Below are 14032 nucleotides of genomic sequence, written 5' to 3'. Positions count from 1 at the left end.
TTTGAATGTACCATCTGTTTGATAAATGGATATGTTTAGGATAAGCATTTCAGTCAGTGGGAAAATCCAGTCCAAAAGCCTGAAATGAGTATGTGTCTGACGTGTTTAAGGAATAGTGAGGCTGAAGTAGGCTAAGTGAGGAGGACACTAGGAGGAAATGAGGTTAGAGAGGAAATGGGGGAGCCTCATCAGAATCGCCTTTTAGGCCATTGCAAAGACTGGAGGGTTGACCGAGGACTGACGTTACTTGATTCCTATTTTATTATGATCACTGTGGCTACTCTGTTGAGAATAAACTGTAGGGTGCAAGGGTTGAAACAGGAGATTTGTGAGGAGGTGAGAGAGAATGCTGTTTAAATGAGAAAACGATTTAACTAGTAAATTTCTAACTTGGGTTTAGAAATTTACTAGTTAAACACCAGCATTGTGGTGTTAGAGGATGTGGTGAAAAGTGGATGATACTGGATATATCTTAAAGACCGAATAAATGGGATTTTCTGATGGAGTATGAGAGAGAAAAGCTAAGAATGGCTGCAAGAGCCCTGGCCAGTGTGGTTCAGTTGTTAGAGCATCGGCCAAGCCACTGAAGGGTTGCAGGTTCAATTCCAGGTCAGGGCACATACCTAGGTTGCAGGTTCCATCCTCTCATGAGGAAGGCAACCAATCAATGTGTCTCTAACATTGATGTTCCCCTCCCCACTTGCCATGAAGATTAACAAATAAACAAAACCAAAAAGAATGTCTTCAAGATTTCTGGTTTGAGTAACTGGAAGGATTACATTGCCATTAGCAGAACTGTGGAATATTGTGTGGATGGAGCACATTTTGTGGTAAGATCAGAAGTTCAGTTTTTTTGTTTTATTTTCAGAGAGGAAGGGAGAGGGAGAGAGAGATAGAAACATCAGTGATGAAAGAGTCATCGATCGGTTGCCTCCTGTACACCCCCCATTGGGGATTGAGCCCACAACCTGGATGTGTGCCCCAACTGGAATCAAACCACGAGCTCCGGGTTCATCGGTCGACGCTCAGCCATTGAGCCACGCTGGCCGGCTAGGCAGTTTTGAATGTTAAGTCTAAGTTGACTGTTAGGTATCTTATTGTCTGTTGGTGTGGATGTTTGGAGTTCTGTGGTCTGGGTTAGAGATATAAACTTGGAATCAGCAATATATATTAGTTGCACTTAAAAGCATGAGACTGGGTGAACACATCAAGGAGAAGTTATAGATAACAAAGAAAAGAGGCTAGAACTGGGCCTGTGCACCCAATGTTAAGAAATTGAGAAGAGGAAGAGAAAGCAAAGATGACTTGAGAAGTCGGAGTGAGAATCATTGATTGGCTGCCTCTTGAACTGAAAATAGAGGAGATGAGGGAGCAAGGAGGAGAGGGAAAGGGCATGGAGAGTGAGGTGGAATCGCCTATTGTGAGTCTTGACAGGAGACAGGGCCCTGAGTCCACTTGAGAAATCACAGGGACCTGCCGCTTGGCAGCGAGGCTGTGGACAGTAACTTAGGTTTGGCTAATTAAATGCCCCTTCCCATGACTGATCATGAGGGGGTTACACAGAGGCTGCAGGAGCAGTTCGCTTATGGCAGTGTTCTTATAAGAAGATGCTTCTGAAGACTTTAGACTAAGATGAAGAATCATGATTTCTGCAGCTTAAGATAGTGTTTTTACAGGTTTGAAAAATATCAAACTAAAATAGGAAAAAGTTGTCCTCTGCTCCTGGTGTCTCACGGTGGATTTAGTGTTGCCAGGGGCAGTATCTCAGTGTGTTTCTCCTGGGAGGTGACTTTGACTGTGTTTCCTATTCCCTTCCTGCTGTGCTTTGGACTAGTTTCTGAGCCTAGGTCTCCTCAGTGACCCATGATTCTGTGAGTTATTTCATATAATTGCTGTAACAGAACCTTTTACTAAGCTACTTTGAGATGGTGTTTCTGTTACAGTAGTTATATGAAGGAGATCACAGAAACCAAGGTTACTTAGAGTCAGGATTAAATGAAATAACATAAATAATGTATGTATAGCCCTAGCCGGTTTGGCTCAGTGGATAGAGCGTCCGCCCACGGGCTGAAGGGTCCTGGGTTCGATTCTGGTTAAGGGCATGTACCTCGGTTGCAGTCTCAACCCTGGTCGGGGCATGTGTAGGAGGCAACCAATCGATGTGTCTCTCTCACATCAGAGTTTCTCTCTGTCTCTCCCCCTCCCTTCCACTCTCTATCCTATATAATAAGAGAGGAATATACTAATTATCCATTACGCCCTGAGGTGTAATGACCAACCACATGAAGACCAGATCACGGATCTGCAGGAGGTTGGGGCAGTGAACTACAAGCGGTTGGCAGGGGAGAGCTATAGGAGGGAGCAGGGCAGCAAGCTATGAGGGGGAGGGGCCGGGGGAGCTCCAAGAGGGCGGGGCAGCGAGCTAGGAGCAGCAGAGAGCTACCAGCGGCGGTGGGCGGGTGGCAGCTGAGGCAAGCGGCAGCAAGCTACTCGCGCACGGATTCGTGCACAGGGCTACTAGCCTCAAATAAATAAATAATGTATCTATAACAATATTTGCCAAATAGCCAGTACTCAGTAAGTCCTCAGTTAGCTGATTAGACTAGTTCAGAGGAAAATTCTTTTGATTTGTACAAGTGAACTGTAAATATACATCTTCTGTATTAGAAAGTATACTTGGGTTTTACAGTGTTTCTACATTTCTGTCAATTTACAACATACCTGTAATACATTTGTTCATCTACTAAAACTATTTTCCCCACAGATTTACAAAATCTTTATTTGTAAAATCTGTCTCATGGGATTATTTTGGGAATGTGTGAAGTACTTAGAAGATAGTAATCATTTAACAAGTGTTGACTGTTGTTATTATTACCATGATTTAAGGCCTTAGTCTCCAGGATATCTTACTGGCTCAAAACCCGGCAGTGTGAAAAGATGTGTCACAGCTTCTTTTACTGAATCTTTGAGCCCTTTCCAAATGAAGTTCCAGGTGCAGATGGTATCAATATGCCTATTTCGCTGTTGGAGAGAGCAAAACAGAGATTGTTCAATTTAGTCCGGCACTTTAGAAGATAAGCCAGAAATTAATGTTATTAAAAACAAAATTAGAACCATGTAGAAGTTATTGAGAACTTTTGCTCTGTTTTGTTTCATGTAGGATTCTTAGCATGTATGCCACTGGGCTTTTGTTCATTTTATGGACCTAGAAATATTGAATTTTGGGGTTATGTTGCTAGTGAACTTGAAGTTGTATGTAGCGAAAATAAGAACCTAAAAAGATTGAAGATATGCCTTAACCCCTGTGGATGCTTTGGATGATCCTAAACAAAATAATTCCTTCTGTATTGTTATAGACTCTATTAGTATTGCTATTAATGAGAAAATAAAGCTGGCTAATATGCATATTTTATTGTATTTCACATTTTTTGCTAATGTAGCATTTAAAATGTGAATTTCACTGATGTTTCACTTCTTTCCAGAACTTGTACTTTTGATAGAAGTTCAGAGCGGCGGTCGCCAATCTTTTGGACCTCATGGACCACCAGTGGTCTGCGGACCACCGGTTGGTGACCGCTGGTTTAGAGTATAGCGTTTATGTGCTTGACAGAGACTGATGTGTGGTGCATTTTGTAATATCCCTCTCTGTAGGTCAGTAGAATCATTGCTGGGGAAGGCGCAGCGTATGGTTTTCTCACTTGTCTCTTGTAATGCTTGTGTTTCTTTATTCTTTTTAGGTGACACAGTTAGTATTGGAGATGTATCCTACAAGTTGAAAACTCCTAAGAGCCCAGAACTTGTGCCACAGAACTACAGTAAGGAAGTTATTTATTTATGAATTAATAATTTTTAACTTTTCATTAGGTGAATTTTTAAACATATACAAAACTAAAGAGAATAATATAAACCTGGTGTACATATCATTTAGGTTTAGCATTTATCAGCATATGCCAGTTTTCTTTTACCTGACTCCCAGTTTTTTGTCCTGGAGTATTTAAAACCTGTCCCACAAAGTGTATCACTTCATCCATGAATATATTAGTAAAACTTTTATTTTTTTATATACTACTAGAGGCCTGGTGCAAGAAATTCGTGCACAGGGCGGGGAGTCCCTCAGCCCAGCCTGCACACTCTCGCAATCCAGAACCCCTTGGGGGATGTGTATGTCTGACTGCTGGTTTAATCGGACATACCTCTCGCAATCCGGGACCACTGGCTCCTAACCACTCGCCTACCTGCCTGCCTGATCGCCCCTAAACACTCTGCCTGCCTGATCACTCCTAACCACTCTGCCTGATCATCCCTAACCACTTGCCTGCCTGCCTGATGGCCCCTACCACTCGCCTGCCTGCCTGATTGCCCCTAACCACTCTGTCTGCCTTCCATGATCGTCTCTAACCCCTCTGCCTGCCTGCCTGATGGCCCCTAACCACTCGCCTGCCTGCCTGATTGCCCCTAACTATTTGCCTGCCTGCCTGATCACCCCTAACCACCTCTGCCTCGGCCCCCGCTGCAGTGGCTTTGTCCAGAAGGACGTCCAGAAGGTTGTTTGGCTGTCTGGTCTAATTAGCACATTATACTTTCGTTAGTATAGATTATTTCTTTTTTAATTAGGATAGATTTACATACAATAAAATGCACAGCATTCATTTTGTTTAGTTTTGATAATGTTATAAACCTGCATAACCACCAAGATTATGTTCATCACTGAGTGTTCTTTTGTGCCCCTTTCCATCTACTCTGCCTTGGAAACCACTGTTCTGTTTTCTACCATGACAGATTAGTTTTGCCTGTTCTTCAGCTGTATATAAATATAATTCTGTAGCATGGTATTTATGTGTGTGTGTCTGTGTGTGTGTGTGTGTGTCTGTGTGTAACTGTCTTCTTCCCATCAAGGTAATGATTTTTAGGTTCATCCATGTTGCTGTACCTATCAGTTTGTTTTTATTGCTGAGTATTATTCTGTTGTATAAATATACCACATTTTGTTTATCTGTTCTCCAGTTGATGGACATTTAAATAGTTTCCATTTTTAGACTGTTATGAATAAGGTGCTATAAACATTTCTGTACAATTACGTGGTCATAAGTTTTCACTTCTCTTGAGTAAATAGGGGTTGAATTGAGGTGTCATAGGATAGATGCCTGTTTAACTTTATAAGATACTGCCAAACAGTTCTACAAAGTAGTTGTGCCATTTTACCCTTTGAGTATGTAACTAGGAGTGGAATTGCTAACTCCATGTTTAATGTTTTGAGGAATTACCACACTGTTTTCCAAGCAAGGTGCACATATTACATTCCCACCAACAATGTATGAGTGTTCCATTTTCTCCCCATCTTCACTACATTTGTTTGTTTTATTATAGCCATCTATCTTTGTGGGTGTGAAGTGATACTGCTGTTTTGATTTGCAGTCCACTAATGACTCACAGTCACTTCTTTGCTCTAAATCATGCCACTTCTTTTCTCAAAATTCCTTACATGACTAATATCTTAGGAACAAAAGTCAATCCTTACCTTTCATGATCAAGTCTTAGCCTCATCTTTTGCCACTTTCCTTCCCCTATTCTATGTTTCAGTCATTAGGCACAATACAGAATTCCTTTTTGTTCATTCTCCATATTCTTCCTCTAGACTACGTACTCCTTGAGGGAGAATATCTCACTTTCATCTAACATAAATTCTCATTTATTTTACCTCCCAAATGGCTCTGTAATCTGTCTTCCCTACTCTGTTCCATTTTTCTTTTACTGTATTTTGTTTAAAATACATTTTTTATTGATTTCAGAGAGGAAGGGAGAGGGAGAGAGAGATATATATAAACATCAGTGATGAGAGAGAATCATTGATTGGCTGCCTCTTGAACTGAGGATAAAGCCCGCCACCTGGGCATGTGTCCTGACTGGGAATCAAACCGTGGCCTGCTGGTTCATAGGTTGACACTCAACCACTGAGTCATACCAGTTAGGCTCTTTTACTCTACTTTTTTTTTTTTTTTTAAATCTTTATTGTTGAAAGTCTCCTTTTCCCCCCCATTGACCTCTCCCAGCCCACTGCCACTCCCAGGACAGGCCCTCTCCCCCTTATTGTCTGTGTCCATTGGTTATGTTTATATGCACGCATACAAGTCTTTTGGTTGATCTCTTACCCCCCTCCTCTCCTCTGCCTTCCCTCTGAAGTTTGATAATCTGGTTGATGCTTCTGTGTCTCTGGATCTATTTTTGTTCATCAGTTTATGTTGTTCATTATATTCCACAAATGAGTGAGATCATGTGATACTTATCTTTCTTCAACTGGCTTATTTCGCTTAGCATAATGCTTTCCATGTCCATCCATGCTGTTGCAAATGGTAAAAGTTTCTTCTTTTTTACAGCAGCATAGTATTCCATTGTGTAGATATACCACCGTTTTTTAATCCACTCATCTGCTGATGGGCACTTAGGCTGTTTCCAAATCTTAGCTATTGTAAATTTTTCTGCTATGAACATAGGGGTGTATATATCCTTTCTATTGGTGTTTCTGATCTCTTGGGATATAGTCCTAGAAGTGGGATTACTGTGTCAAATGGGAGTTCCATTTTTAATTTTTTGAGGAAACACCACACTGTTTTCCACAGTGGCTGCACCAGTCTGCATTCCCACCAGCACTTGTCATTTGTTGATTTGTTGATGATAGCCATTCTGACAGGTGTGAGATGGTATCTCATTGTCATTTTGATTCGTATCTCTTGGATAATTAGTGACTTTGAGCATGTTTTCATATGTCTCTTTTGCCTTCTGTATGTCCACTTTCAAAAAGTGTCTATTTAGGTCCTTTGCCCATTTTTTGATTGGATTGTTCATCTTCCTTTTGTTAAGTTGTATGAATTCTCTATAAATTTTGGAGATTAAACCCTTATCAGTTGTAACATTGGCAAATATGTTCTCCCATGCAGTGGGCTCTCTTGTTTTACTCTGCTTTTTGAGATATTTTCTTAGTGGTCCACTCAAGGATTACAATTAACAATTTAACTTAAAACAAACTTGTTCAGATTAATACTAACTTAAATTCATTCAATAGTATACAAAAACTTTGCTCTGTTCCCTTTCCACTTCCTTTGTGCTATCATTGCTATACTAATTACTAGTAGCCCTGCGCATGAATCCGTGCACTAGTAGCTTTCTGTGGGGCCTGGCCACTCTGTGCCCGCTGCCCAGAGGCTCTCTGTGGCCCAGAGGCCCATCTGTGGCCGGGTGCGGAATGCTTGCCTCGTCGCTGGGGTGACAACACAAGCGTTCCGCGCCGCGGCCTGGCCAGAGGCTGCGGTGACAGAGCAAGCATTCTGCCAGGCCACTCACGCTGCCAGCTCTCAGTGCCGCCCCCCTGGGACTGGGGGACTCCGGCGGGGCTGAGAGGACTAGGCACCGCCATTTTGTGGCTATGGCGCTGCCATCTTTGTGACGGAGTGATGGTTAATTTGCATATTACTCTTTTATTAGATAGGATAGCTTTATTCATTAAAAGTTTACTGGCACAGTTTTATAATTATCATTTTATAAAGCTTGTCTTTTAAGTTAGATACAAGAAGAGTTACAAACAAAAATATGTTTATGCTGTCTTTCTATTTGCATATGTGCAGTAAAACCTTGATATAATGGACTAATTTGGACGAGGGGGTGTTCGTTAAAGCCAAAAGTTCATTATATAACAAAGTAGGTTTTCAAACATGTATGTTAAAAAATTGACAAGTTAGTTTACTGTTTTTACTTATGTAGAAACGTTTGTGTAATTATAATTAAGTACGTATGAAAAATTTAATTTCACAGAAAAGTTTTCCATATGTATTACTATAATTTTAAATTTATATTGAATAGGCCTAGTAAATGTGTGCACTCACTATTCACCTCTAGTAAACAAATGCACATGGCTAGGGCGTGGCTTACCAGCACTAGTTAAAACTGCTGCAGAAAGTCCCGCCAAGCAACAACAGAATCAATTAAGGCTTGATGCGGTGTGATCACATGCTACTTATTCCCTGAACATTATTTATGAGTGGTGACTCTTGGATTTAAATATGTAGACTATAGTTGTAGGAATGTAATATTTACTGATGTCCGCGAATTACTATAGTGTTTTTTCCAACATATGACCTATTTGCTAAAATTTGTTGAAAATAATAGTGAATTAATAACAAAAAAATAACCTGTTAATTTAATTATAAGCAAATCTTGTTTAAAAGCATTTAAAATTAATAGGGTATTAATTTTCACATAAGACATATGGACCGGAAATTTTGTCCATTTAATATGAGGTCCATTAAATTGAGGTCCACAAAATTGAGGATGTGATGTAGTTACTGTTACTGGTATTCTTTCTTTGTGTGGATTTGAGTTACATCTTGTATGCTTTAATTTCAGCATGAAGGAAAGACTTCCTTTAGTATTTCTTGTAGGGGAGATCTGCTGGGGATGAGTTCTCTTAGTATTTGTTTATCTGGAAATTTCTTGTTTTTGCCTTTATTGTTTGAAAGATAATTTTACTGGATATGGAATTGTTGTTTGACAGTTTTTTTTCTTTTAGTACTTTGAATATGCCATAATATTGCCTATGGCTTCCATAGTTTCTGATGAGTCATTAATTTTATTAAGGATCCTCCTCTATGAGATGCATCACTTTACTTTGTGCTATCAAGGTCCTCTGTTTGGCTTTGGCTTTTGATAGTTTGGCTATGGTATGTGTGATAACAAATCTCTTTGGGTTTTACCTATTTGGAGGTTGTTGAGCTTCTTGCATGTGCAGATTAATTTTTCCCCATCATTTTGGGGGAGTTGTTTTGGCAATTATTCTTTATTGTTTCATATAATTTAAAAAAATTAAATTGGAAACAAGACTAATATATTTGATTTATTACCAAGGTAATCCTAAAAAGGTAATGGTACTTAAGTTACCATGCTTTAGAGAGCAATTTTTAAAATGACCATCATTGTTGGTAGAAAATTATTTTCCTTGTTATTACTTTATTATTTCTTTCTTTTTTTCTCTTTTTTTTTCTGGGACTCTCATTATGTGTATGTTAGTATATTAGATGGTGTTCCCATGGATTTCTGAGGCCCTTTTTAATTTTTTTCTTTTCTGTTTCTTAGCCTGGATAAACTTAGTTGACCTATATTCAAGTTTGCTTGCCCACATCTGTTGTTGAGATCCTTTAGTGAATTTTTAAATTTTACTTATTGTACTTTTCAACTTCAGAATTTCTATTTGAATTTTTTAAATGACTTGTTTCTTTTTGATATTTTCTGGTGAGATATTATTGATAGGCTTTTCCTTTAATTTTTAGACATGCTTATTTTTAGTTCTTTGAACATATTTGTAATAGCTAATTTAAAATGTTGTCTACTAAGTGCAATGTCTGGCTTCCTCAAAGATAGTTTTTATTCACTGACTTTTTTCCTCTATGTAGAGGCTAGAATTTCCTATTTCTATGTGTTTCTTATAGACTAGAGGCCCGGTGCATGAAATTCGTGCACTGCGGGGGGGGGGTGTCCCTCAGCCTAGCCTGTACCCTCTCGGACCCCTCGGGAGATGTCCAAGTGCCGGTTTAGGCCCAATCCCTATGGCCTAAACCGGCAGTCGGACATCCCTCTTACAATCCGGGACTGCTGGCTCCTAACCACTCACTTACCTGCCTGCCTGATTGCCCCTAAGTGCTTCTGCCTGCCAGCCTGATCACCCCCTAACCACTCCCCTGCTGGCCTGATTAACACCTAACTGCTCCCCTGCTGGCCCGATTGCCCCCAACTGCCCTCCCATGCCAGCCTGGTTGTCCCCAATTGCCCTCCCCTGCTGGCCTGATCTCACCCCCAACTGCCCTCCCCTGCCAACCTGATCTCACCCCCAGTTGCCCTCCCCTGCCGGCCTGATCTCACCCCCAACTGCCCTCCCCTGCCGGCCTGGTTGCCCCTAACTGCCCTCCCCTGCAAGCCTGATTGCCCCCAGCTGCCCTCCCCTGCCGGCCTGATCTCGCCCCCAATGGCTCTCCCCTGCCAGCCTAATTGCCCCCAGCTGCCCTCCCCTGCCGGCCTGATCTCGCCCCCAATGGCTCTCCCCTGCCGGCCTGATCGCCCCCAACTGCCCTCCTCTGCTGGCCTGATCTCACCCCCAACTGCTCTTCCCTGCCGGCCTGATCACCCCTAACTGCCTCTGCCTGCCAGATCACCCCTAACTGCCCTCCACTGCTGGCCTGATCTCACCCCCAACTGCCCTCCTCTGCCGGCCAATCTGCTTCTGATTGGTCGGTTTCTGTGCCAGTCAGCATCAAAAGCTCCGCCTCCTACTCAGCCATTGGCTCCTCACAGTTGACCCAGATTTGGTTCTGATTGGTCAGTTTCTATGCTAGTCAGCATCAAAAGCTTCACCTCCTAGGCAGCCATTGGCTCCTCACAGTTGACCCAGATTTGGTTCTGATTGGTTAGTTTCTATGCCAGTCAGCTTCTCTGGGCCTATCAACAGGGCCTTATCAGAAAGGTGGGGCTGATCAGTAGCCCTGGTGGAGGCCTAGAGAGAAATGGAGGCGCGGCTGCTGACCAGGCCTGGAAAGAAAGAGAGAGGCAAGTGCTGATCAACAGCTGCCACAGAGGCTATGGTTCAGAACCTGTTTCTCTTTTCAGGCCTCTCTCCGGGCCTGATTTGCAGCCCCTTCAGCAGTCAGTGCTGGGTCACCATGCCTGCAGCCATAGCCGTCAGTGCTGGTTTGCCACGGTAACCCAGTGCTGACTGCAGGACTGACTTTCGGTTGGTTGAGCCTCCCAGTCATTGTGGATGTGACGGACCCAGGGTTTTTATATATTAGGATTTTTTGTGGGAAAGCAGACATATTGAATAGTATAATGTGGCAACTCTGGAAATCACATTCCTTCCTTCCCCAAGGTTTGTTTTTGCTTGTTGTTGTTGCTGTTTGTTCACCGACTTTCATAGGTTATTTTTCTAATGTCTGTATTCTTTGTCATGTGCAGCCACTGAAGTGTTGATTGGATAGAAATTTCTTAAATGCCTTGAACAAGTAAGTTCTCTCAGCTTTGCCTAGGATCTCTGTGTGCATGTTGGGCATGATTTTAGTGTTCCACAGACGGCTTACAAGTGTGTCTTAGCCTTTATTTCCTGCTTGTGTAAAGCTTTAGAGTCAGCCAGCTGTGTGAGATTAGGCCCTTCTCAGGATTTTCCTGACGTGTACATGGCCTTCTAGACAGCTAAGCATACACTGGAGCTTTTCAAAGCTTCCTTTGGACATCTCATTCCCAGGTTTTCCTTTTAAGGTTTTTTTTTGGTGTGTGTGTGTGTGTGTGTGTGTGTGTGTGTGTGTGTGTGTGTTTAAGTCTTTTTGTCATCCTTACCTTAGCTCCAACAGGTTTTGCTCCCTCAGGCAGCTGTGCTGTTAAGCAAGTGTTGCTGATTTTTCTTTGGCAAAGACCTTAGGGTAGTGTTGTTTGCACACAGGGAGTTCTGAGTGGGTCACATAAAGACAAATTCTAAGAATGGAGCTTTTCAGGGAGCTGCTAGATAGGTCAGTATAGATAGTTCCTTGGAGGTGGGTCTTTGAGGAGTTCTGACCCTGTTCTGGCCCCCTCAGTGGTTGCCAGACTGCTGGTTTTCACCATTGTTGTGAGCAGTTGGTTTTCAAGACTATTACAGAGATGGGGAGAGAGATGGAACAGGGCAAGTTAAAACACCACAAAGCTCACTGTTCTTAGGGCGGTTCACCCATTTTTCTTGGATAAATGATTGTCAGATTGTTGAAAGTCTTTTGTTAATTACTAGAGTTCTGAAAAAGTTGATTTTTGACAAATTTTGCAAGTGTTCTTATTATTTTTACTAGAGGCCCGGGGAGGTCCCTCAGCCCGGCCTGTGCCCTCTTACAGTTTGGGAGTCCTTGGGGGATGTCCGACTGATGGCTTAGGGAGCAGGCCTAAGCCACAGTCTGGCCTCCCTCTGCGGGAGGCAACCAGCGGGCAGATCGGGGGACCACACCAGCCAGCGAGCGGCTGGCCCCGCCCCCCATTGCCCCACTGCCACCAGCCACCACTGCCCCCTGATTGCCATCCCCTCACTCTGCCCCCTGGCACCCACCTTGGCTAGCTGGCCCTGCCCGCTCGCCGGCCCGCCCCCCACCGACCAGAAGTTCTGCTGTTCGTTCTATTTGCATATTAGGCTTTTATTACATAGGATGGAAGAGTGGGTTTCAGAGGTCCTGAGCTTTATTGATACTTTCATTAGATTCCGTTTAAAGCTAAAGAGCTTTCTTTACATATTTTGAGGAAAGGATCAGGATTTTCCCTTCAGCAGGGTTTGGGATCTGAATTCTGGTGAGATTCCAGAGTTCTTTTAATGTTTTATATCTCAATCTCAAGCTCTACAAACCATAGCCAATCTCTTTGCTTTATAGCTGCCAGAAATTTGGATTTCTGGGGAGTTCTCTTTGCTATTCAGTCCTATATTCTGCTTTCTGCAATCAGGTCTCTCTTGTCCTATTGCCCTGCCTCTGTTCTTCAGAGGCCTTGTCAGTGAAGATCAAGAGTGCCTCAGAAGGATTGATCTCAGCTCTTTATCTCAACCCCATCCTTGAGAACTGCTACCTTGCACTGGGTAAAGACCTGAAGTGCCTTGGAGGGATTTCTGCTGCTTTTTCTGTCCCGGCCTTCAGCCTTTTGTGTGTTGTTGACTTGCTTTAAGGAGAAAGGCCCAGCATGCTTCAGGAAGGATATTTCTCAGCTTTTGTCCTTCATCTAGTTTTTACTGTGTACCCCAGTATACTTAGTGAAAGCCAATGGAAAAGAGTTGGAGATTTTGGTAGGTAGGTAGGTAGGTGGAGATTTTCTCTGTGACTGGGACTTCTCAGTAGATTAATTTATCTGCTAGGCCATGTGTGTCCATTATAAGTTTGTTAAAAGTTTACCTTGTTTGTTGTTTTAAAATTTTTTTAAAATAAAGTTTACCTTGTTTATCATGACACATCTATGGCAGATTCTTCCTCCTCTTGCCATTCTACCAGGGATGAAAACCAGCTCTGTGTCTTTTCTCTCCTTGAGAGGGCTCATTACTTTTTAGAATTTAGTTCAGTTAGGTTTCTTTATATCCTTACTTGTATGATGGGTTTTAAGAAACTTGTTTTAGATTGATTAATTAGGCTTTCTTTTCAGGGATGAGACTAGTGACATGATTCTTAAGTTATTATACTTATCTAGAGAAAAATTAACAAAATATATCTCTAACACCTTACATGCCATAGGTATATAGTAATTGAAAAAAATCACTCATTTTTCTGATTTCTGCCTTTTTTATTATGAATGTGGCTAACTTTTTAAATAAACTTCAGAAATGAGTAATAATATCCACCGTTAATAGACAATAGACAATAGGAAGACTTTTATGTAGTCTGAGTTCTATAGGGTAACAACTTACTTAGAGGGAAATTATATTTAAAATATTGTCGGTACTACTTTTTAGATGTGTGAATTCATTTTCCTTTTATTTTTTAGATATGTTAATTTCTGTAGTCATTTAACTGTTCTGAGTCTCCTTGAGTATATGGGGATGATCATTTCAACCTTATGGATATATCATAAGGATTAAATCAAATAGCATATGTGATGTGTGTAGGATAGTGCCTGACACATAGGGCTCAAATAAATATGAATTCCTGACACACCCATTTTCCCAGTCTCCTGATTCTTGTTCCTTTTCATTTTCCATCATTCCATGCTGATGACTCTGTTGAATATGGGATTACTAAGGGTTGCTCTGATTTTGCTTAAACCAGGTGCTAAAAATATTTCTTCTTTATTCAGTCTTACTCTTGAAAGATTAATCTGGAGTACAGTTTATCTAGATTTGATTTTGAATTTGCCCTCAGGTTGTTTGCAGGGTCATAAATAGCATAGACTCTTCAAATAAGCTTTAATTTCATTTCAAAGACCAAACTTAATGAATTTATAGTTTGGAAATAATGTTGGCATTTTCAGTCTCACCTAAACATGAAGCATAATCATTGCCTGATAG

General features: G+C 41.6%; 1 protein-coding gene across 2 annotated transcripts in view; it reads left to right on the top strand.

Moving 5' to 3' along the window:
• Positions 1–14032, top strand: part of VWA8 (von Willebrand factor A domain containing 8) — a 400056-nt gene that overhangs the window by 16869 nt on the left and 369155 nt on the right. For both annotated transcript variants that reach the window (XM_079778511.1, XM_079778510.1), the window contains exon 2: positions 3738–3815. In XM_079778511.1, the coding sequence (XP_079634637.1) occupies positions 3738–3815 (78 nt within the window). The remainder of the gene's footprint in view (positions 1–3737; positions 3816–14032) is intronic.

The sequence above is a fragment of the Cnephaeus nilssonii genome (genome assembly GCF_951640355.1).
Source record: "Cnephaeus nilssonii genome assembly, chromosome: 8".
NCBI lineage: Eukaryota > Metazoa > Chordata > Mammalia > Chiroptera > Vespertilionidae > Cnephaeus > Cnephaeus nilssonii.
This window is presented reverse-complemented; position numbering and strand designations above follow the sequence as displayed.